Source organism: Bos grunniens, chromosome X (genome assembly GCF_055505025.1).
Source record: "Bos grunniens cultivar Pamir isolate PY7600 chromosome X, Bosgru_T2T1.0, whole genome shotgun sequence".
In the NCBI taxonomy this organism is placed as follows: domain Eukaryota; kingdom Metazoa; phylum Chordata; class Mammalia; order Artiodactyla; family Bovidae; genus Bos; species Bos grunniens.
Window position 1 is genome coordinate 2181728 of NC_141194.1, and position 23242 is coordinate 2204969.

General features: G+C 44.4%; 1 protein-coding gene across 40 annotated transcripts in view; it reads right to left on the minus strand.

Annotated features, from left to right (window-relative positions):
• Positions 1–19795, minus strand: part of LOC147339695 (uncharacterized) — a 203712-nt gene extending 183917 nt beyond the window's left edge. For 3 of the 40 annotated variants that reach the window (XR_015158356.1, XR_015158353.1, XM_086386184.1), the window contains exons 1-3: positions 19566–19784; positions 10894–11069; positions 9431–9470 (exon numbers count right to left, since the gene is read on the minus strand). Coding sequence is in view for 6 of the 40 variants with exons in the window: in XM_086386184.1 (XP_086242310.1) it covers positions 9431–9459 (29 nt within the window). In the remaining 34 variants the exon portion in view is untranslated. Of the gene's footprint in view, positions 1–9430; positions 9471–10893; positions 11070–19565 lie in introns of all 40 variants that reach the window. The other 37 variants (XR_015158351.1, XR_015158352.1, XM_086386183.1 and 34 more) reach the window with 26 other exon arrangements.
• Positions 19796–23242: the final 3447 nt, after the last annotated feature.

The following is a 23242-nucleotide window of genomic DNA, read 5'->3' on the forward strand; positions in this document are numbered from 1 at the left end:
CGACCCCATGGACTGCAGCATGCCAGGCCTCCCTGTCCATCACCAACTCCCGGACTTTACTCAGACTCATGTCCATCAACTTGGTGATGCAATCCAACCATTTCATCCTCTGTCATCCCCTTCTCCTCCCACCTTCAATCTTTACCAGCATCAGGGTCTTTTCCAATGAGTCAGCTCTTTGAATCACTTGGCCAAAGTATTGGAGTTTCAGCTTCAACATCAGTCCTTACAATAATGACTATTCAGGACTGATCTCCTTTAGGATGGACTGGTTGGAACTCCTTGCAGTCCAAGGGACTCTCAAGAGTCTTCTCCAACACCACACAGTTCAAAAGCGTCAATTCTTTGTGTATACAATGGAATATCACTCAGCCACAAAAATGAAATAAGGTCATTTTAAGCTACACAGATGGACCCAGAGATGGTCACACCAAGCAATGTCAGAAAGCCAAATGTCATATGATACCGTTTATACGTGGAATCTAAGTGATGCACATGGACTCATTTACCAAACAGAAATAGAGTCACAGGCATAGAAAACAAATGTCTGGTTACCAGGGGGATAGGGGTGGGGAGGGGAGGGATAAATTGGGAGACTGGGGTTGGCATACACATGCTGCCTCAGTCGTGCCCGACTCTTTGCGACCCTGTGGACTGCAGCACCCCAGGCCTCCCTGTCCATCACCAACTCCCGGAGCTTGCTCAAACTCATGTCCATCACGTCGGTGATGCCGTCCAACCATCTCATCCTGTGTCGCCCCCTTCTCCTCCTGCCCTCAATCTTCCCAACATCAAGGTCTCTTCCAATAACTTCAAATGTACACATTTCCTTCTTAAATTACAAGCATTGTTTGGGACTAGTATATAAGGGCAACTAACTCGGTGTTGGATATGGGGTTGGAAGTTAATATCCAACACAATGCAGGCAAAAGGAACCTGGACCGTTGAGCTGACAGTTTTCTTCCAGGCTGGCAGTTCTTATCGGAGCTGCTTCATCGGAATTGCTAACCTAATTATTAATGTTGTTGTTGTTAAGTCACTCAGTCATGTCCGACTCTTTGTGACCCCATGGGCTGTAGCCCACCAGGCTCCCCTGCCCATGGGATTTCCCAGGCAAGGATACTGGATCGGGTTGCCACTCCCTTCTCTATTGCTGCTACTATAATATATAAGACACACAACTAGTAAGGACCTGCTTCCTGTACAGCGCAGGGAACTCTACTGTTGACTCTGTAATGACCTATCTGGGAAATCAATCTGGAAAGGAGGGAATAAATGTATATAGATATATAAAACGGATTCACTTTGCTGTATAGCTGAAACTAACACCATGTTGTAAATCCACTACACTCCAATAAATATTAAAAAAAATAAAAATAAAGAGATATGCCTTTCGGAAGGAGAAAAATTACAGCATCACAGCTACCAGAGGTGCGCTGTCTCGTACTACGAGGACACCGTGTATTAGAATGAAACACAGAGAAAATGCCGTGTGCAAACGTGGGTTTCAAGTGCACTCGTGAGTTGAAGAGTGCTCCGTGGCAAGAATAACGGTGACCATCTTTATTTGAACAGTGACGACGGCTCTTTGAGACCGACATAATCCGCCCCCTGCCGTCTGTTCCTCCCGAATGGCCAGATTCATCACTTCCCGAAGAAAAAGCCACAGAGAAGATATTTCTTCAATGAATCCTCAGTTCAAAAAAAAAAAAACACAAAGAAAACGGTTGATAAACTTTAAAGGGCGCAGGGCTTCCTTTGACAAGCGTGAATTTTCTTTCTTTGTGGGTCAGATGATTCCTTTGGCGAGGCACCATGGTTCACCCTTTTTGAAGTACAGAAATGTGCGTGCATTTCTACACAGTCGTTTCCTGTCAGGATGGGGAATGGTGTCCAGTTTCACAGGATCTCTAGTTTCCGCTAAGAAGGTTCTGGAAAGAGCTCACGGGCAGTGACCTCAACCAATATGATCTCAACAGGTGGCCTGGCCATCAGTCACCGGCATCTGATAAGAGCAGTCGGCAAGAGGATGATCATCAGAGAGAAGGAAGCTATAAAGAGATGAAATGCCCGATTCACTCCAGAGGGGAGAATTAACTGCCCAAGACAATGTCATCTCATACTTGATCTAGACTTCATTTACGTTCCTCAGGTGGACTGGAGGGTTCCTATATAAGAAGAGAAGATCAAATACCCTCGCTTTTTTTAATTGTCTCATATCTTTCTATTATTATGCTACCTGAGCAAATCTTCTTACCAAGTGGCAGGCTTCATATTATTTCTACCGCATACGGTATTTTATGCTTGTGTTTATGCTATTGTGACTTCACAATGTCTTGCGTGATAGTGCAATGTGTCAGCTCAATTTAAAAGGCAGTATATGTGCAGCTCAGATGACTCAAGATCAAAAAACAACTCTGTTAAACATTGGGGCTTCCCTCAGAGCTCAGCTGGTAAAGAATGTGCCTGCAATGCAGGAGACCCCGGCTTGACTCCTGGGTCAGGAAGAGCCGCTGGAGAAGGGATAGGCTACCCACTCCAGGATCCCTGGGCTTCCCTGGTGGTGGGCAAAAGATCTAAATAGACGTTTCTCCAAAGAAGACATACAGATGGACAACAGGTACATGAAAAATGCTTCGCATCACTAGTTATTCGAGAAACGCAAATCAAAACAACAATGAGGTTATCACCTCCCACAGGTCAGAATGGCCATCATCCAAAAATCTACAAACAATAAATGCTGGAGAGGGTGTGGAGAAAAGGGAAGCCTCCTACACTGTTGGTGGGCAAGTGAACTGAGGCAGCTGCTATGGAGCACAGCATGGAGGTTCCTTTAAAAACTGAGCTAGCATGTGATTCAACAATCCGCTCCTGGACATATATCCAGACAATAATATAAACCAAAACGATACAGGCACCCCATGTCCATGGCAGCGCTGTTCACAATAGCCAGGACGTGGGAACAACCTGTCTACTGACCGATGAATGTCCAAAGAAGACGTGTTACATGTACACGGTGGGATACTACTCGGCCATAAGCAAGACTGAGACAATGCCATCTGCAACAGCATGGACTTCAAGACTGTCACACTGAGTGAAGTCAGTCACACAGAGATAGACAAGTATATAATACCGCGTCTAGGTGAATGGCAACCCACTACAGTTCTCGTGCCTGGAAAATCCCACTGCGGAGGAGCCCGGTAGGCTGCAGTCCACGGGGTCACTAAGAGTCGGACCTGACTGAGCAACTGAATGGAACTGATTATAATACTCGAATCTGGAACTTCGCTTGTAGTCCAAGGGCTGAGACCCTGAGCGCCCAATACATGGGACCCGGGCTCCATCCCTGCTCAGGGAAATAGATTCCAGATGACGCAAGTAAGAGTGTGCACGTCACAACAGAATCAAATAAATAAATGCCAAAATAGCAGCATCTGAACTGTGTCCACAGTTATCACTGGATCCAGGTTAACTCCTTAGGTTTTATAAATGGCAGCAAGGTTAAGTAAAGGGTATAGTTCAAGAAAGCTGAGTGAAAGCAAACTCCCATTACCCTGTTTCCTGTCAAAAATCCACACAATCAAAATAAATAAATAAATAAATAAAAACAACTTAAAAAGTCTGTTTAGAAAACAGAGTGACCTATGCTTGGTCCAATTTCTGAGATCTGCTTATCTTTGCAAAGATCCGTGTTTTCTATCTTGGCACCAATACCAGGCTGATAATTTAAGTTAAACCATGGCTGAGGACTGGGAATTCAACTCTATTTAAAACACTATGTCTTCTGTATACCACAAACATCCTGACACTAGCTGGTTAACTGGTTTTCTCGCCAGCTTGAACAGCAAACAGATTACTAACATTGTGACCTAACCAAAAAAAGCAAAACAAATGAAAGTTAAAAAAAAAAAAAAAACAAACCCAAAGCACCACAACAGAAGGTTTTAAATTAGGAGGGAAAAAAAAAAAATCAAGAAACTGTAAACTCCCATTCCATCAAGGAAAGGCTAATCATTTTACCGTGCAAAGTGGATCTAAACAGGGAATACGAACCTTTTGTTTTCAAGGAAGAGCAATGAAGCTCTTTAAATTCAGATTTATGGAATTGTGTGGAAAATGCATCCTTGCCTTCATCTCATGTGACGGCAATCACCATTTTTCATGGTAAAAAAAACAAAAACAAAAAAAAATGGTTGTGATCTGTCTTAATTCAACACAGAACTGGCGGGAAGGTATTCAGCCTCTGGGTACTTCCAAAAATGTGAGTGGCCACTTCCTGTTACGCAGGTTTGATGGAAATCAGTAGAGCTTGGATAAGATGAGAAAAGGAAATAGGATGAAGTTGCGCCAGACACACTTTTGACCTTTGGATGCCCAGGGTCCTCAACATTTCTAGTCTTCACCCGTTATTATAAACACTAGTCACCGCTCCATATTTTCATCCAAAGATAAAAAGTCAGCATTTTTCCCTTTCACGCTGAACACAGTACTGCATGTTTTTTTTTTTTTCCCCCTGTGCTTTTAGAATTTCACTCCTGTGCGTGACTATAATTTTTATTCCTCAGGAGACAAAGAATGAGTTAATTGCATACTCAGCTTTTTTTTTTTTTTCTACACCTGAGACTCAGTCAAGGAATACGTATATTAAAGTATCCAGTAAGGTAAATAAAGTATCCAATAATGTCTAAAACCCTGGAAGACCTTTGGCAACAACTTCTGCTCCTGAGGAACACTGGAGAGGTAAGCCGTCTGCTGTTTGAGAAATTTATCCTGACCAGGATAAAGAGAACCTCAGAAGGTGAGTATGGTTTTCCCAGTAGTCATGCAAGGATGTGAGTTGGACTATAAAGAAAGCTGAGCGCCTAAGAATTGTTGCTGTTGAACTGTGGTGTTGGAGAGGACTCTTGAGAATCCCTTGGACACCAAGGAGATCCAACCAGTCCATCCTAAAGGAGATCAGTCCTAAATAATCATGGGAAGGACTGATGCTGAAGCTGAAACGCCAATACTTTGGCCACCTGATGCAAAGAGCTAACTCACTGGAAAAGACCCTGCTGCTGGGAAAGACTGAAGGCAGGAGGAGAAGGGGACGACAGAGGATGAGATGGTTGAATGGCATCACCGACTCAATGGACATGAGTTTGACTAAACTCCGGGAGTTGGTGATGGACAGGGAGGCCTGGCGTGCTGCAGTCCATGGGGTCACAAAGAGTTGGACACAACTGAGCAACTGAACAAAAATCAGGCAGAATTTAAGGCATATTCACAAAGAGTAGCAACCCCAATAAATTGAACTTCAATAGCAGAATTTATCAAGCCTCCAACATTGTACAGATATGATTGAAAGGAATGTGTTCATTAGAACGGGAGGTATTATGCCTTAGTGAATTTAATGCTATAAAATGTAAGGAGAAATTGAAGATTCTAAGCTCTCACACAATGATGAGAGAATCTGAGAGGTGGTGAATTCACGTTTCTCCTACTTGCTTATCTATCTAGATTCTGATTTTGCTATTTTCCACTCTTATTTATTAGAGGACAATGAGGGTCTTAGCTCAGGCCTGAGATATTTTAAAGCCATACAAAACTGAGGGCTCCCCTGGTGGCTCAGTGGTAACGAATCCGTCTGCCAATGCAAGGAGACACGGGTTTGATCCCTGGGTTGGAAGATCCCCTGGAGAAGGAAATAGCAACCCACTCCAGTATTCTTGCCTGGAGAATCCCATGGACCAGAGGAGCCTGGAGGGTACAGTCCATGGGGTCACGACTCAGCGACATTTTTCATTTTAAGAACCACCTAGAGAGTCATAAATCAATGATACAATTGCCCTTTTTCTGACGTGGCCAAATTCCTGAAAGGAAAACGTTAGTCGCTCAGTCGTATCCGACTCTTTGGGACCCCTTGGACTGCAGCCCACCAGGCTCCTTTGTCTGTAGAATTCTCCAGGCAAGAATACTGGAGGGGGTTGTCATTCCCTTCTCCAGGGAGCCAAATTCTTAGGCATTTCTAATTCTCCTCTCTTTGTCAGATGGTTTCGTTCAAGCTCTTTGTTTCTGTCCTGGGAGATAAGGTTATGCTATAAGCAGTACTGTTATCTTGTGGCCACTAAAATTTCCTGTGGAATTAAAGGGAACACAATTTCCATGGAGGATAACATTTTGATGTACAATTTAGGAGACAATGTTCTCTGCTGCTACACACTGGGGATTTTTTTTAATCAAATGGCTTCTTTCTTTTTACAAATTATGATTTTTCTTTGAGCAAAACTTCATAAAATACAGTCTATTTTACGGAAAAACAGACTTTTGATTGTGAAAACTCTCAACCTCTATGGAAGCTAAATTTTTTAAAGATACTTTTATTTTTTTGGCTGCGCCACATGGCACTTGGGAATCTTAAGTTCACTAACAGGGATGGAACCCGAGCCCTTCGGGAAGTGCAAGTTACTCAGTTGTGTCCAATTCTCTGCAACCTCATGGACTGTAGCCCGCCAGGCTCCTCTGTCCATGGGATTCTCCAGGCAAGAATACTGGAGTGGGCTGCCTTTCCCTTCTCCAGGGGATCTTCCCAACACAGGGATTGAACCCAGGTCTCTGGCACTGCAGGCAGATTCTTTACTGTCTGAGCCACGATGGAAGCCTGAGCCCCTTGGAATCGCTACTGCTCAATCTGTGTGTGATGGGCGTATCCTGCTGCTGCTGCTGCTGCTGCTGCTAAGTCACTTCAGTCGTGTCCGACTCTGTGCGACCCCATAGACGGCAGCCCACCAGGCCCCGCCGTCTCTGGGATTCTCCAGGCAAGAACACTGGAGTGGGTTGCCGTCTCCTCCTCCAATGCATGAAAGTGAAAAGTGAAAGTGAAGTCTGCAAACACAGAGCCTTAACCACTGGGCCACCTGCAAAGCCCCTAGCATACTTCTAAGATGGGTTCTTTATCTTGAGGTCATGGCTAGCAAAGACCACACTCGCTGTCCCCGCCAAATTCCAGCAAAGAAATGTTTATCTTCTTATAAACCTGAACAGTTTTTGCTGGAGGCAGCTGCAAGAATTCACGGAGACTCAAACACAACAAGAAGACTACTTAAAAGGAAGACGCGATGCATTACCCAAGGACAGCAACCACTAGCTCCTTGAACTGAACCGTCATGACCGAAATTTTCTCCCCTTTCTAATTGACAGCAAGTTTCATTATCTGAACACACTCTCTGTTTGGAAGGCGGGCTGTACTGTATTATCAATTAAAGGGACTGGTGGAAAGCTGAACCGGCCTATAACCCGCAGATGGCTAAAACTTGTTTTTCATATAAAACTGTTGTGTGCAAACTAAATTTAATTTCCCTAGATCAACAAAGGATAAATTTTTGTCTTCTCAGGGGCTCAGATGTCATGATGACCCCCGCCGTCTTTTGAGTCAGGGCTTCAGCCATTTATTTCTCCATCACTTCCTTTCTCAGCAGCCAGATTTCACAGGAAGAGAGTTAATGTTCCCTGAATTAAAAAACGAGACTCTGAAAGCATCCATCAGAGTTTTGGTGGGGGCTGGGGAGAGGGATAACATGAATGAGCTAAACCACCAGTCATTCCAGACGACGCTCCGTGGGTCAGAGTGTTACTGTTGTCATTTAGTCGCTCAGTCGTGTCCGACTCTTTGCGACCCCGTGGACTGTAGCCCACCAGGCCCCTCTGTCCATGGGATTCTCCAGGCAAGAATACTGGAGTGGGTGGCCGTACCCTCCTCCAGGGGATCTTCCCGACCCAAGGATCAAACCCTGGTCTCCTGCAACGGCAGGTGGGTTCTTTATGACTAAGGCACCAGGGAAGCCCAGAGTTATTAACACAAATTAAATGCAGAACATTCTAGCGGAAGGAAGGTTAAGGTCACCCTCTCCTTTCCACTGAGAGCCGAAGAATCGATGCTTTTGAACTGTGGTGTTGGAGAAGACTCTTGAGAGTCCCTTGGACTCTTGCAAGTCCCTTGCAAGGAGATGCAGCCAGTCCATCCTAAAGGAGATCAGTCCTGAATGTTCACTGGAAGGACTGATGCTGAAATTCCAATACTTTGGCCACCTGATGCAAAGAGCTGACTCATTGGAAAAGACCCTGATGCTGGGAAAGATTGAAGGCGGGAGGAGAAGGGGACGACAGAGGATGAGATGGCTGGATGGCATCACCGGCTCGATGGATGTGAGTCTGAGTGAACTCCAGAGTTGGTGATGGACAGGGAGGCCTGGCGTGCTGCAGTCCATGGGGTCCCAGAGTTGGACATGACTTAGTGACCAAACAACACAAGTTCTTTCAATAATGGATTTCTGTCATCGGTGGGAGGTACGCATTGATTCCCAGCTTTCCAAGTTCCTTTATTTACTCTGCTTTGTTAAACGTTTGAACGTTTCAGACCTTCCCCCAAGACACTTAGCAGGATTTCTGTTCCTGTCCATCCTAAAATAATAAAGTTGCTTCGAACCATTCTTTTTAGGAGATCTGGTTGAATGCTTTTATTTCATTTGTTTGTTTTTTGGTGACTCTCTGCAGTAGCCCTGAAACAAAGTCTCAGCTTCTGATTCAATTGTCAATTTTTCTTCCCACCCCAGGATGAGAAGCAAGACATTAATGGGAAAAAATATATATAAATAATGCCAAAGACGCAGTCATGGTTTCCAGGGTACCAAGCAACTATTGTATCTAAAGTTATGAGAAGTCCAGAGAATGCCCTGACCAAGGGCTCTTGGGTGTATTAGGGGACAGTGTTATAAGTGAAGGCCAGGGTTCCCTGTAAATGCAGAAAGAGAGATGTTCGCAGCATCTCTTTTCTTTTATTATTTTTTTAATTGAAGGATAATGGCTTTACAGAATTTTGCTGTTTTCTGTCAAATCTCAACACGAATCAGCCATAGGTATACATATGTCCTCTCCCTTTTGAACCTCCCTCCCCATCCCACCCGTCTAGGTTGACACAGAGCCCCTGTCTGAGTTCCCTGAGACACAGAGCAAATTCCCATTGGCTGTCTATGTTACATATGGTGATGGAAGTTTCCAGGTTGCTCTTTCCATATATCTCACCCTCTCCTCCCCTCTCCCCAGGTCAGTAAGTCTATTCTCCTACCAAGCATAGCTTAAAAAAAAATTATTTTAATGTTTTCTGTAATGGGGTGAGGGAGAGAAAAGAGAAAGACAAACACCACATCACTAATGTGCAGGATACAAAATATGACACAAATGAAGTTATTTACAGAATACAAAAACTGAGACATAGAGAACAGGCTTAACGGTCCCTAGAGGATAAAGGGCAGGGCAGCGGTAAACCAGGAGCTTGGAATTTATAAATATAAAACTCCTATATATAATAGTAATTTATATAATAATGTAATACTATATAATAATAATGTGGTATAATATCATATATAATAATATATAATCAACAAGGACTTACTCTGTAGCACAGGAAACTCTACTCAGCATCTTGTAATAACCTATAAAGGATGAGAATTTTAAAAAAGAATATATTTGTGTATATACACATATGTGTGTATATAACAGAATCACTTTGCTATATACCAGAAACACAACACTGTAAACCAACTGTAATTTAAAAAAATAAGATACATGTACCTCAGTGTTCATAGCAGTGCCGTTTACAGCAGGCAAGGCAGGGAATATATGTATTAATATGCCTATGGCTCATTCATGCGGATATCAAACGAACACATATATAATAGTATACTTACGGCTGCCTTCTGTTGGTGTGTGGCAAAAACTAACACAAGATCGTAAAGCAATTATCCTCCCATTAAAAATATTTTAAAAATTTAAAGTATTTTTTTTTGAGGTGGACCATTTTTAAAGTCTTGATTAAACCTTGTATAACACGGCTTCTGTTTTCTCTTTTGGTTTATGGCTGCGCATCATGTGGCATCTTAGCTCCCCAACCAGGGATTGAGCCTTCAACGTCTGAATTGGAAACTGAAAATCACTCAGTCGTATCCAACTCGCCGCGACCCCATGGACTGTACGGTGGATGGAATTCTCAAGGCACCCCCCCCCCAACCTGGGGATCAGACCCAGGTCTCCCACATTCTTTACCAGCCGAGCTACCAAGGAAGCCCTCTGAATTGGAAGGTGAACTCGTAACCACTGGACCACCATGGGAGAGCCCTGAGCATGGCGTTTAAAATCTGCTCTGCCTGTTACTCTGGATAATAACCACTGTCCTCCATGGCGCCCTATGCTAGGAGCACCGAAACGTCTAGAACGGGATCTTCTAGAATGGAAGGAAACCACTTCCTCTTTGTCCAGCTGTCCTCCTCATCTTCCTGTCCAAGCTGGCCGCTCTGCTGAGAAGAGAACCTCAGGAGAGTCGCCTCTTTAACGCGTGGTTGTTTGCTGACTTGTCAGGAGAAATCCAAGGGGAGGACCGCCGATGTTGAATTGACAGCAGATGAAAAGCGTCAACTGGTCTACAGGAAGCTCTTCTATAATCCGGCAATTGACCTGGTGGGTCACAGTAGGGTTTGACCTTCCGTTTCTCCTCATGTTTCAGGAGGGTTGGGACTAACAGGAGCCTGAAACTGGGAGAAGAAAGCAAGAGGCGTCTCTCTTCCTCTTTGCTGCCCCAGCGTGGGCGTTGGTTCTGGTGGGTCTGGCTTCCTCGGACACGTCTATCACGCAACTCACATACACCAGGAGTGCCAGCCAAGAGCTTCCTTGAGCCCCTCCTTCAGGTGTGTCCTTGTCCTGGGAATGGCAGCATTTCCCTGGGGATGTTGGCCCACAGCTTCATGATCTCAAATCAGTGCTTTCAGCGACAGAGCATCTCTCTGATCAGTCCCCTTTTTTAAACAATCAAATCCCTCTACTGAAATCCCCCATGGTTCAGCAGGCAAAGAAGCAGCTTACCAACGCAGGAGACTGAGGACAGGTTGGTGTGATCCCAGGGTTGGAAAGATAGCGTGGAGAAGGGAATGGCAACCTATGCCAGTATTCTTTCCTGAAGAATCCCAAGGACAGAGGAGCCTGGCGGGATACAGTCCACAGGGTTGCAAAGACTTGGACACCCCTTAGCGCTCATGCACCTACGGAAACGCATAGTGGGGATTTTCAAATCCTGGACTTTTACTGATGCCTTGAAAGGTAAGTTACCAATAGAAGCGCTGTAAGTGCTTCAAGAACTATTGTACTTGTTGGCAAGCATGTCAGTAAGATTGTATATATACACACACATATAGCCTGTGTAAACTGCATATACATGTATATATCTGTCTGCTGCTGCTGCTGCTAAGTTGCTTCAGTCGTGTCCGACTCTGTGTGACCCCATAGATGGCAGCCCACCAGGCTCCTCTGTCCACGGGATTCTCCAGGCAAGAACACTGAAGTGGGCTGCCATTTCCTTCTCCAATGCATGAAAGTGAAAAGTGAAAGTGAAGTCGCTCAGTCATGTACGACTCCTGGGGACCCCATGGACTGCAGCATACCAGGGTCCTCTGTCCATGGGATTTTGCAGGCAAGAGTACTGGAGTGGGTGCCATTGCCTTCTCTGCATGTACATACTACTATATATAAATTAGGTAATCAACAAGGATCTGTTATACAGCACAAGTAATGGTAATATACTGTAATAACCTATATGGGAAGAGAATCTGAAAAAGAATTGTTCCATGTATGTGTATGACTGAATCACTCGGCTGTACACTTAAAACTGAGACAACATTGAAAATCAACTATACTTCAGATTTTTTTTAAAAGATGCATGCACTTCAATGTCCACAGCAGCACTATTGAGAGTCCGTAAGACATGGAAACAAAGCGCCTGTCTTATCAAGAGAGGAATGGATGGAGAGGTGCTGTGCGTATGCCATGGAGTACTACTCAGCCATGAAAAACAAAAGTTTGCCACTCTCAGCAGCCTGTGTCTACTTGGGGGCCGTTATGCTTCGTGAAGTAAGTCTGAGAGAAAGACAAACACTGTACACGATACCATGTAAATGTGGAACCTAAAAAAGTCAACAAGCTAGTGAATTTCACAAAAAAAAGCAGCAGACTTCACAGATATAGAGAAACTACTGGGTCCCAGTATGGAGAGGGAGGGAGCAGGCAATAGACGGGTGGGGATTAGGAGATACAGACTAATACATATGAAATAAATAAGCTACAAGGCTATTTTGTATGGCACAGGGGATGTAGCCAATATTTTACATTAAATATGCTGCTGCTGCTAAGTCGCTTCAGTCGTGTCCGACTCCTAGCGACCCCATGGACTGCAGCCCACCAGGCCCTTCCATCCACGGGATTTTCCAGGCAAGAGTACTGGAGTGCGGTGCCATCACCTTCTCCGTACATTAAATATAAATTACTATATTACTATTAGTGACATTACTTACTATATATACTTACAAGTATAACATATACTTACTATATAGTAGTATATACATTACTATAGTATACATTACTCTCTTCTGAGGGCAGGAATCCCTCAGAAGAAATGGAGTAGCCATCATGGTCAACAAAAGAGTCCGAAATGCAGTACTTCGATGTAGTCTCAAAAACGACAGAATGATCTCTGTTCGTTTCCAAGGCAAACCATTCAATATCACAGTAATCCAAGCCTATGCCCCAACCAGTAACATTGATGAAGCTGAAGTTGAGTGGTTCTATGAAGACCTACAAGACCTTTTAGAACTAACACCCAAAAAAGATGTCCTTTTCATTATAGGGGACTGGAATGCAGAACTAGGAAGTCAAGAAACACCTGGAGTAACAGGCAAATTTGGCCTTGGAGTACGGAATGAAGCAGGGCAAAGACTAATAGAGTTTTGCCAAGAAAACTCACTGGTCATAGCAAACAGCCTCTTCCAACAACACAAGAGAAGACTCTACACATGGACATCACCAGATGGTCAACACCGAAATCAGACTGATTATATTCTTTGCAGCCAAAGATGGAGAAGCTCTATACAGTCAGCAAAAACAAGACCAGGAGCTGACTGTGGCTCAGACCATGAACTCCTTATTGTCAAATTCAGACTTAAATTGAAGAAAGTAGGGAAAACCACTAGACCATTCAGGTATGACCTAAATCAAATCCCTTATGATTATACAGTGGAAGTGAGAAATAGATTTAAGGGCCTAGATCTGATAGATAGAGTGCCTGATGAACTATGGAATGAGGTTCGTGACACTGTACAGGAGACAGGGATCAAGACCATTTCTGTAGAAAAGAAATGCAAAAAAGCAATATGGCTGTCTGGGGAGGGCTTACAAATAGCTGTGAAAAGAAGAGAAGCGAAAAGCAAAGGAGAAAAGGAAAGATATAAACAATGAATGCAGAGTTCCAAAGAATAGCAAGAAGAGATAAGAAAGCCTTCTTCAGTGATCAATGCAAAGAAATAGAGGAAAACAACAGAATGGGAAAGACTAGGGATCTCTTCAAGAAAATCAGAGATACCAAAGGAACATTTCATGCAAAGATGAGCTCGATAAAGGACAGAAATGGTATGGACCTAACAGAAGCAGAAGATATTAAGAAGAGATGGCAAGAATACACAGAAGAACTGTACAAAAAAGATCTTCACCACCCAGATAATCACAATGGTGTGATCACTGACCTAGAGCCAGACATCCTGGAATGTGAAGTCGAGTGGGCCTTAGAAAGCATCACTACGAACAAAGCTAGTGGAGGTGATGGAATTCCAGTTGAGCTATTCCAAATCCTGAAAGATGATGCTGTGAAAGTGCTGCACTCAATATGCCAGCAAATTTGGAAAACTCAGCAGTGGCCACAGGACTACAAAACGTCAGTTTTCATTCCAATCCCAAAGAAAGGCAATTCCAAAGAATATATACTATAGTATACATTACTATAGATTGATATTAACTATAAATATATTAAAACTGTGAATCACTATGTTGTCCATGTGACATAATATTGTAAATCAATTTATAATTTTTTTTTTTTTTTACAAAAAAGTAAAGTAAGAAAGTTAAGGGTCAGACTACAAAGCTGAGAATTCACAGTATGGATATTGTTCACAGATTTCAAGTTTGCATGGACTTACATCCAGATGAGTAGGAAAAGAAACAGATGAAATACAAACAAATATTTGAAAAAAATCTTAATAATGAGTACAGTGCAATAGACACATGAGAATCAATATTGGTCGATTTGTCTAGAGCAATATAGAAAGCCAATAAAACTGAATTAACAGACCTAAATCAAGACCATTTATGCTTACACCAGTTTTCGGCTGCTGGTGCTAAGTCACTTCAGTCGTGTCCGACTCTGTGCGACCCCATAGACGTCAGCCCACAAAACTAAAAGGAACAAAGTTGAAGGTTCTCAGTTAATTTTAAGACTTACTTCGGGGATTTCTCTGGTGGTGCAGTGGCTAAGAATCCACTTGCCAATGCAGGGGACACAGGTTTGATCCCCGGTCCAAAGATTCCACATGTCGTGGAACAAGGAAGGCCACCCACACAGCTCCTGGGCCCGCGCTTCGCAGCAAGAGAAGTCACCACCATGAGAAGGCCACACGCCGCAACGACAGACTCGTGTGTTTGCTTGGAGTCTGTTCTCTACAACTCCCCGCTGCCCGCCACTGGACAAAGACCACATGCAGAAATAAAGACCCAGCCCCGCCAAAAACAAACTTGTACAGAGACTTGGAGTAATCAGGGTGTTTGCACAGGGCGCTCAGGGAGGGAGCCACCCGGTCCATGGGCTCAATCCTCTTCCAGCAAGGCACTGAGCCAGGTTCACAGAGAAACATCCTTTATGAAAATACAAGTAGATAAAACATTTCATACACATGTAAAGGCACTTAATGTACATTTGTATCTTCACTATGAAGTATCCACGAACATGAATGAATGAATGAGGTTTTCACCCATTCCATTTCATCGATGGAAATCTCCTGTTGCAGGACCAGGCATGGAAGAATGTTGAAGGATGCGTGCTCTCTCTGATCGAGAACTGTTGCTCCAGAAAGGAACTCGAACACCCAACCCAGGAGCCTCTGCTGGGGACCCAGGGGCAAGACCAGAGCCCCTGGGGTAGGGGGAGAGCCACTTAGAGAAGACTGGTGGGGGGGTGGTTAATGCAGAAGGCATGCTTAACTTGGTGTTGCTGCTGAACTTGGCATCGTGACATAGTGACCAGATTCAGTGTTCAATACACTTCCTGTGGAGACTTGCCTGGTGGCTCAGAGGTAGAGAATCTGGCTGCAATGCAGGAGACCTGGGTTCAATCCCTGAGCTGGGAAGACTCCCTGGAGAAGGGAAAGGCTGCCCACTCCAGTATTCTTGCCTGAAGAATCTCATGGACAGAGGAACTTGGCGGGCAACAGTTCGTGGGGTTGCAAAGAGTCAGACACGACTTGGGGACTCAATAACAATACTTTTTGTGGCAAAGCAACAGTTGCTCAAAGCTGAAAGTAAAAATCTGTTTTTTATTTGTCGTATAGAAGAAGATGGACCCTCAGTTTGCTTTTCTTTTTGTGGAACAGTTTTAGGTTCAGAGCAACACTGAGAGGAAGCTATAAAGATTTCCCATATAACCACATCTGCCCCCACACAAGCACAGTCTCCCCGCATTATCAACATCAGATGACACATTTATTACAACTGATGAGCCTACATTAACATGCTATCATAACCTAGAGTCCACAGTTTACATTAGGCTTTGCTCTTAATGTTGTCCATTCTATGGGTTTAGACAAATTTATAACAGCATGTATTTGCACCTGTAGTATTGGGCAAACTTTGTCGTGAGAGGCCATGAAGAGCTGTTATAGAGGAGATGTAAGTGGAAAGGATAAAACATCCAACTAGCAGGTCTAAGGGCTTCCCTTGTGGCTCAGCTGGTAAAGAATCCCCTGCAGTGCAGGAGTCCTGGGTTCGATTCCCTGGGTTGGGAAGATCCCCTGGAGAAGGGATGGGGTACCCACTCCAGAATTCTGGCCTAGAGAATTCCATGGACTGTATAGTTCATGGGGTCGCAAAGAGTTGGACACGACTGAGCGACTGAAATGAACTGAATATTTATATATGGACTCTCAGTTCAGTTCAGTCGTTCATTCGTGTCCAACTCTGCAACCCCATGAATCACAGCATGCCAGGCCTCCCTGTCCATCACCAGCTCCCAGAGTTTACTCAAACTCATGTCCATCGAGTCGATGATGCCATCCAGCCATCTCATCCTCTGTCATCCCCTTCTCCTCCTGCCCCCAATCCCTCCCAGCATCAGTCTTTTCTAATGAGTCAACTCTTCGCATGAGGTGGCCAAAGTACTGGGGTTTCAGCTTTACCATCATTCCTTCCAAAGAACACCCAGGACTGATCTCCTTCAGAATGGACCGGTTGGAGCTCCTTGCAGTCCAAGGGACTCTCAAGAGTCTTGTCCAACACCACAGTTAAAAAGCATCAATTCTTTGGCGCTCAGCCTTCTTCATAGTCCAACTCTCACATCCATACATGACCACTGGAAAAACCATAGCCTTGACTAGACGGACCTTTGTTGGCAAAGTAATGTCTCTGCTTTTGAATACGCTATCTAGGTTGGTCAGAACTTTCCTTCCAAGGAGTAAGCATCCTTTAATTTCATGGCTGCAGTCACCATCTGCAGTGATTTTGGAGCCCCCCAAAATAAAGTCTGACACTGTTTCCCCATCTATTTCCCATGAAGTGGTGGGACCGGATGCCATGATCTTAGAAAGATGTTATTGATGAACCTATCTGCAGTGCAGCAGCAGAGATGCAGACTTAGAGATCAGACTTGTAGACAGAGCAGGAGGAGGAGAGGGTGGGACGCGGGGAGAAAGTTCCATGTAAACATATACACCGACATCTGTAAAACAGACAGCCAGAGGGGAATTCGCTGTGTGACAGAGGAAACTCAACCCTGGGCTCCGTGACCACCTAGAGGGCTGGGCTGGGGTGGGAGGTGGGAGGGGGGTTCAAGGGGGAGGGGAACATGTATATACCCATGGCTGATTCATGTGGATGCATGACAGACACCAACACATTAATGTCAAGCCATTATCCTCCAATTACAACACACGTGAATTAATAAAAAAGATGGTGAAGCAAGGCAGGCACGTGAAAGAGGTCACTACAAAAAAAAATAACCTTTTATATTTGCTCCAATATTTTGAAAATTTAAAATACTCTTCATTACATTTACCCAAATACATACCTCCCTGATTTCATCATTTCTGTTATTAATGGTACCACCCCCATCTTCTAGAGAAGGAAACGGCAACCCACTCCAGGATTCTTGCCTGGAAACTTCCATAGATAGAGGAGCCCGGTGGAGGCTACAGTCCACAGGGTCACAAGCAGTCAGCCACGACAGAGCACCCCATGTTGGTCAAAGCTTTCAAAATTACGTAATGGTCTTTTCTATTTCTGCATTTTTCTAACATCCATTTAATAATCAACCGCTATGTCCAATTTCTTACCCAAATGTAACACATGCTTTCCTATCATTTTTTATATTCTTATGATCTCACCTAGTTTTCTTCTAACAGTAAATGTGTATTTAGACTCCTGTCTTATAATCACTGCTGCTCCTTGAAGTTAAAATACAGGGAGGAGTGCGCTGCGTTTGCTCAAAGTGCCAAGACAATCTCATGTATTCAAGAATTTTCCCACCCAGAGCAAGAGGTTCAGACTTAAACTAGCCTGTGGCTTTTGCACGGCCCAGCTCCGAAATGCTAACTCAAAGCAATTTCTTCCTCTCCAGTATCTTTTAAACATACAACCAGAGGGAAAAATTATTAGGAGAGGGGAAAAAAAAAATACCAGAGATTTGTAAGAAGCTGTGACTTCATAGCCACATCCTCTTGTGTTCTAAGAATCTCACTGGCTGAAAAATACGGAAACAGATCATGGGGGACTAAAAAACGAAGAGAACAGAGCACACAGCTCTACACCATAAAATACGTCACAATGGCTTAAAAGGGCCTTTCAGATAACCCTAAAAGGAAAACTTCCCCACGGATTTTCAGTAAAAAGGTCAAAATTGGGTTCTCTGTCTTTTGTATATTTGTATGTTTCTTTCTGGAGTAAATATCCCTCTTTTTTTTTTTTTTTAACCTTACATATGGTTCCCTGGGTTGGGGAGATCCCCTGGAGGAGGACATGGCAACCCACTCCAGTATTCTTACTGGCTTCTCTGGTGGCTCAGATGGTAAAGAATCTGCCTCCAATGCAAAAGACCCAAGTTTGATCCCTGTGTCAGGAAGATGCCCTGGAGAAGGGAAGGGAAACCCACTCCAGTATTCTTGCCTGGGGAATCCCATGGGCAGGGGAGCCTGGTGGGCTACTGTCCATGGGGTTGCAAAGAGTCGGACACGACTGAGTGACTAAACAGATAGATATATCGCCATATATATATAAATAGAGTAAGTATAATAGCATATACATATTTAAATTCAAAACCAATCACAGATTCTAAGATGAAATAAAGGAAAAAGGGGCTTCCACGTTTTTTTCATTCCACACCTTATTGCATTTATACACTTGGCTTCTCCAGAATGAGTTATTGAATCTCAAATAAACTGTCTCAAGACTCAACGACTGAGCCTCGGGTCAGAGGTACCCTTCCTCCACCAGCATTTATTCATTTTCCATTTTCAGTCTAGGAGTTCTTGTTTCAGCTTTTATTAACTTGGAGATGGCTGCAGCAAAGAATGTAATTTGGCCACAAGTTAGTATGAAACAACAAGCCGATCCTTTCAACACCGAGAACCAGCTGCTAATCCAAGGAGTTGATGAGCTCCTGCTAATTCTTATGGCTGCCTTCTCAGGAGCGTCAGAAGCAAGATTTTATTTTAAATCCAATTCCCCCACCGTCGGAGAGGTAAACTTGGGGAGAAACCAACTCAGTTTGTAAAAGAAGTTAAATAATAATAATAATAACAACATCTGAGCACTCCAGCCAGAGGGGGAGAAAAAGAGATGAGAGAGAAGAGAATTAGCAAGCAGCAGTCTCCAGGAGATAGAAAGAGGGGTGTGTGTGTGCTCAGGCGTGTCCGACTCTCTGCGACCTCATGGACTGTAGCCCACCAGGCTCCTCTGTCCATGGGATTCCCCAGGCAAGAATACCGGAGTGGGTTGCCCTTCCCTCCTCCAGGGGATCTTCCTGGACCCAGGGCTCCAACCTGTGTCTCCTGCATCTCCTGGATTGGCAGGCAGGTTCTCTACCAGCTGAACCATCTACTTGTATTTATAAAGAGTGGTCTGGTGGCCCACTCCAAACCTGTGTGCGGAATTGGGGGTGGGGTGTGGGGTCGTCACCGGCAACCAGTTCAAATCGGCTCTGAGACTTTCTATCTGAAACACCAGCAGCCCCCAAGGGTTAAGGTCTCAGCCCTTCCAGCGTCTCCTTAGCCCCCACCACCATTGAGACGCCAACCTGATGTTCAAGCTGTTACCTGGGCCTTTTCAAGCACCTGCCTGAAGGTGACACCCCCCCACCCCCAGCCCAAGCCCGCCCCAGCGGAGCTCACAGAACTCATGGAAACTTTTCACTCGGTAGCGGACCCATCTGGGCCACAAGGAAGGAGAAAACTCACCGGGTTAGGAGAAAGGATGCTCGGGGAAGGTCTAACAGCGTCTACGGGCCCCTTCCAAGCCGCCCTGGGATCTCAGACCCGGAAGCTCCCCCCTTCCCCTGCCTTTCCGGCTTTAAGGAGGCTTTTCTGCCCTGCGGTGATCAATGCAGTCATTAACCAATGGGCGTCGTGTGGCCTCTCCTCTCCCCGGAGGCCCAGGGGGTGGGGTTGCAAGGCCCAAGTCTCCGGCCACCTGGGTGGTTGCCCTGGCAACCAACCCCCATTGCCCTCCCCCCCCAGGTGATGTTGGGTGAATCCTGAAGGCACCTCATTAAGATAACAAAAGACACCTGAAGAGTCAAGCTCAGAAAATGCTAAGGGATTTTGTTAGGAAGCGGAAACTAAGATGAAGACCAAATATGTACTCCTTGTTCTAAATGACAGAATCACAGTATTTTTGCTCTGGATCCTCGTCTTCCAAAGCTCATAATGTCACATTCAGGCAAAAGGTATTTATGAAAAAGCCTGGGGCTTCCCTGGTGCCTCAGTGGTCAAGAATCTGCCTGTGAACCCGCCCTTATGGCAGAAAGCAAAGAGGAACTAAAGAGCCTCTTGATGAAGGTAAAAGAGGAGAGTGAAAAAAGTCGGTTTAAAACTCAGCATTCAAAAACTAAAGATCATGGCATTGGGTCCCATCCCTTCATAGCAAATAGATGGGGAAACAATGGAAACAGTGACAGACTTATTTTGGAGGGGCTCCAAAATCACTGCAGATGGTGACTGCAGCCATGAAATTAAAAGACGCTTACTCCTTGGGAGAAAAGCTATGACCAACCTAGACAGCATGTTAAAAAGCAGAGACATTACTTTGCCGACACTTTGACTAGTCTGTCTAGTCAAAGCTACGGTTTTTCCAGTAGTCATGTATGGGTGTGAGAGGTGGACCGTAAAGAAAACAGCACCAAAGAATTGATGCTTTTGAACTGTAAAAGGATTCCCAGTAAGTCTCCTTAGCTTTCCTATATCCACAGTCTCTGCAGTCAATGAGTGAACATCATTTAACCATGTTTGCATGGGGTCCTGTCTGGGACCGGGCATGGCAACCCCCTCCAGTATTCTTGCCTGGAGAATCCCAGGGACAGAGGAGCCTGGTGGGCTACAGTCCCTGGGGTCGCAAAGAGTTGGACCTGATTGAAGCTGCTAAGCACGCACACACATGTGGGGTCCTGTACGTATCTTTTCTTACAGAGTTTAGTTTTTCATCATATATTGTGTTTAAAAACTGTTGCCTGCCATTTCAGTAAACAAAGAATGTCTCATGCCATCTGCATAAACATAGGAAATTCTGGCCATCAAGCCATCAGCCTCTGCAGACACCCCTGACTCTGCACCCCAGGGGATTCAGGAAAGGAGAACAACAAGGTTTTGTTTGCTTGTGCTCAATCTGTGATTGCACGGACTGCAGCCCGCCAGGCTCCTCTGTCCATGGAATTTTCCAGGCAACAATACAGTGAGTTACCATTTCCTCCTCCAGGGGATCTTCCCAACCCAGGGATTTAATCTGCATCTCTTATGTCTCCTGAACATTGGCAGGCAGAGAGGTTATCATATAAAGCCAAAAACCATTTTGAAAGCATGTTAAGAACAAATTGTAACTGATATTTGACATGGTGTTACAATGTGTGCATACCCATCAGGTTAAATGTTTCATTAGCAAAAGTGGTAAAGTAGATGAAAAGTTTTGGGCAAGGGATACTCACGGGACCACGGGAAGATTTGCGTCAGACTGCAAGCCCCCATTTGCTCCAGGCATTAGTTGAAAACTGCCAAATACAGAATGAAGCTTCCGTGTTACCCGTCACAACACAGTCCGTGGGGTCGTAAAGAGGTGCACACGACTGAGCGACGTTCACTTTCCTTTTCGCTATCAGAACACAGAGACCTGCAATATCACAACAACTGACTTCTGTGCTTCCCTGGTGGCTCAGTCCATAAAGGATTCACCTGCAGTGCAGGAGACGGGGTTCGATCCACGGTTTGGGAAGATCTCCTGGACAAGGGAACGGCTACCCACTCCAGTATTCTTGCCTGGAGAATCCCACGGACAGAGGAGCCTGGCGGGCTGCAGTCCATGGGGTCGCAGAGAGTCAGACACGACTGAGCTTCTAAGCAGACAAGTGCACCCTGTGAGATCAAAGTCAACATTATTTTAGTTTTTTCTTGATCCGAGGACTCTCTCTCTTTCCCTCTCTTGCTGCCTTTGCCATTAATCAAATGACAATATATGTCTGCATCTTTTTCTCCACACACCATTATTTTCCATTGAACTCTGTATTTCTTTTTGCAATCGTATCACATTGCTGAATTATGGCAATCATTCCCAGCGGTATAACTTCTCCACACTTTTTTAAATTCTCAAGATTGTCTTATCAATTTTTCATCCTTCCATTATATAGTTTATCATCCACGTCGATTTCTACAGAAACCCTGCTGTAACGTTGATTTTGTCTCTGTTGAATCTGGAGATAAATTTAAGGCAATTTGACATCTTGATACAACAGACATTTTAATATGTAGACTAAAACTCAGGGAGACCAATGCATCTTTAATACAGTTAACAAATCATTCCATGCCTTAACGTTTTTGTTTGTTTTTATCACTTTAGGAAGGACAGATTTATTGCTTTACATTTCATGTGTTAAAATCATGCATGCATATGAAATTTTAGGCATGTGGGCTAGCACAGAACATCTATTCATCTCTGCAAAAGGTTTTATTCTGAAATCATAGTATACCATTTGTCATATCTGTCTCTTTACTTGAGTTTTAGTAAGACATTCATTTTGAACTTGCAGCGGTTGATAAAAACGCTGTTTCATTCACTTTTGAAAAAAAAAACAAACTTAAGGACGGAAGTGATACATCCACTTTTATGCCTACATTTGAGCTGCATATTTGCCTGTCGTGTAACTGAGCCTTCAAAGTAAAACTCACCAAATAGATAATAGATTAGTGGAATCTACCAACGGCACAAGATTATAAACGGAATAAATTGTTCTTGACGAAGAGGCAGAATACAGATGCAAGAACCTACCAGGGTGATGAACGCAGAGTCTGTCGCACAGAGGGAAGTATGTCAGGAGAAAAACAAATACTGTGTGGCAATGCATATATATGCAATCTAGAAAAATGATCCCGCTGAACCCAGTGGCAGGACAGGAACAGAGATACAGCTGTGTGGACACAGTGGGGAAGGGAGAGGGTGGGATGAATTTAGAGAGGGGAACTCACAGATACACACATCCATGGGTACAACAGACAGCCAGTGGGAAACTGCTGTATAACCCAGGGGGCTCAGCTCGGGGCTCTGCGATGACCTAGAGGGGTGGGTTGCAGGGAGGGAGGCTCAAGAGGGAGGGGACACGTGTATACATAAGATGGCTCAGACGGTAAAGAATCCGCCTGCAACGCAGGAGACCTGGGTTCCATCCCTAGGTTGGAAAGATCCACTGGAGAAGGGAAAGGCTAACCACTCCTGTATTCTGGCCTGGAGAATTCCATGGACTGTATATAGTCTGTGGGGTCACGAAGAGTCGGACACCACTGAGCAACTTTCACTTTATGGCTTATTCCAGTAGTCATGTACGGATGTGAGAGTTGGACTCTAAAGAAAGCTGAGCTCTGAAGAATTGATGTTT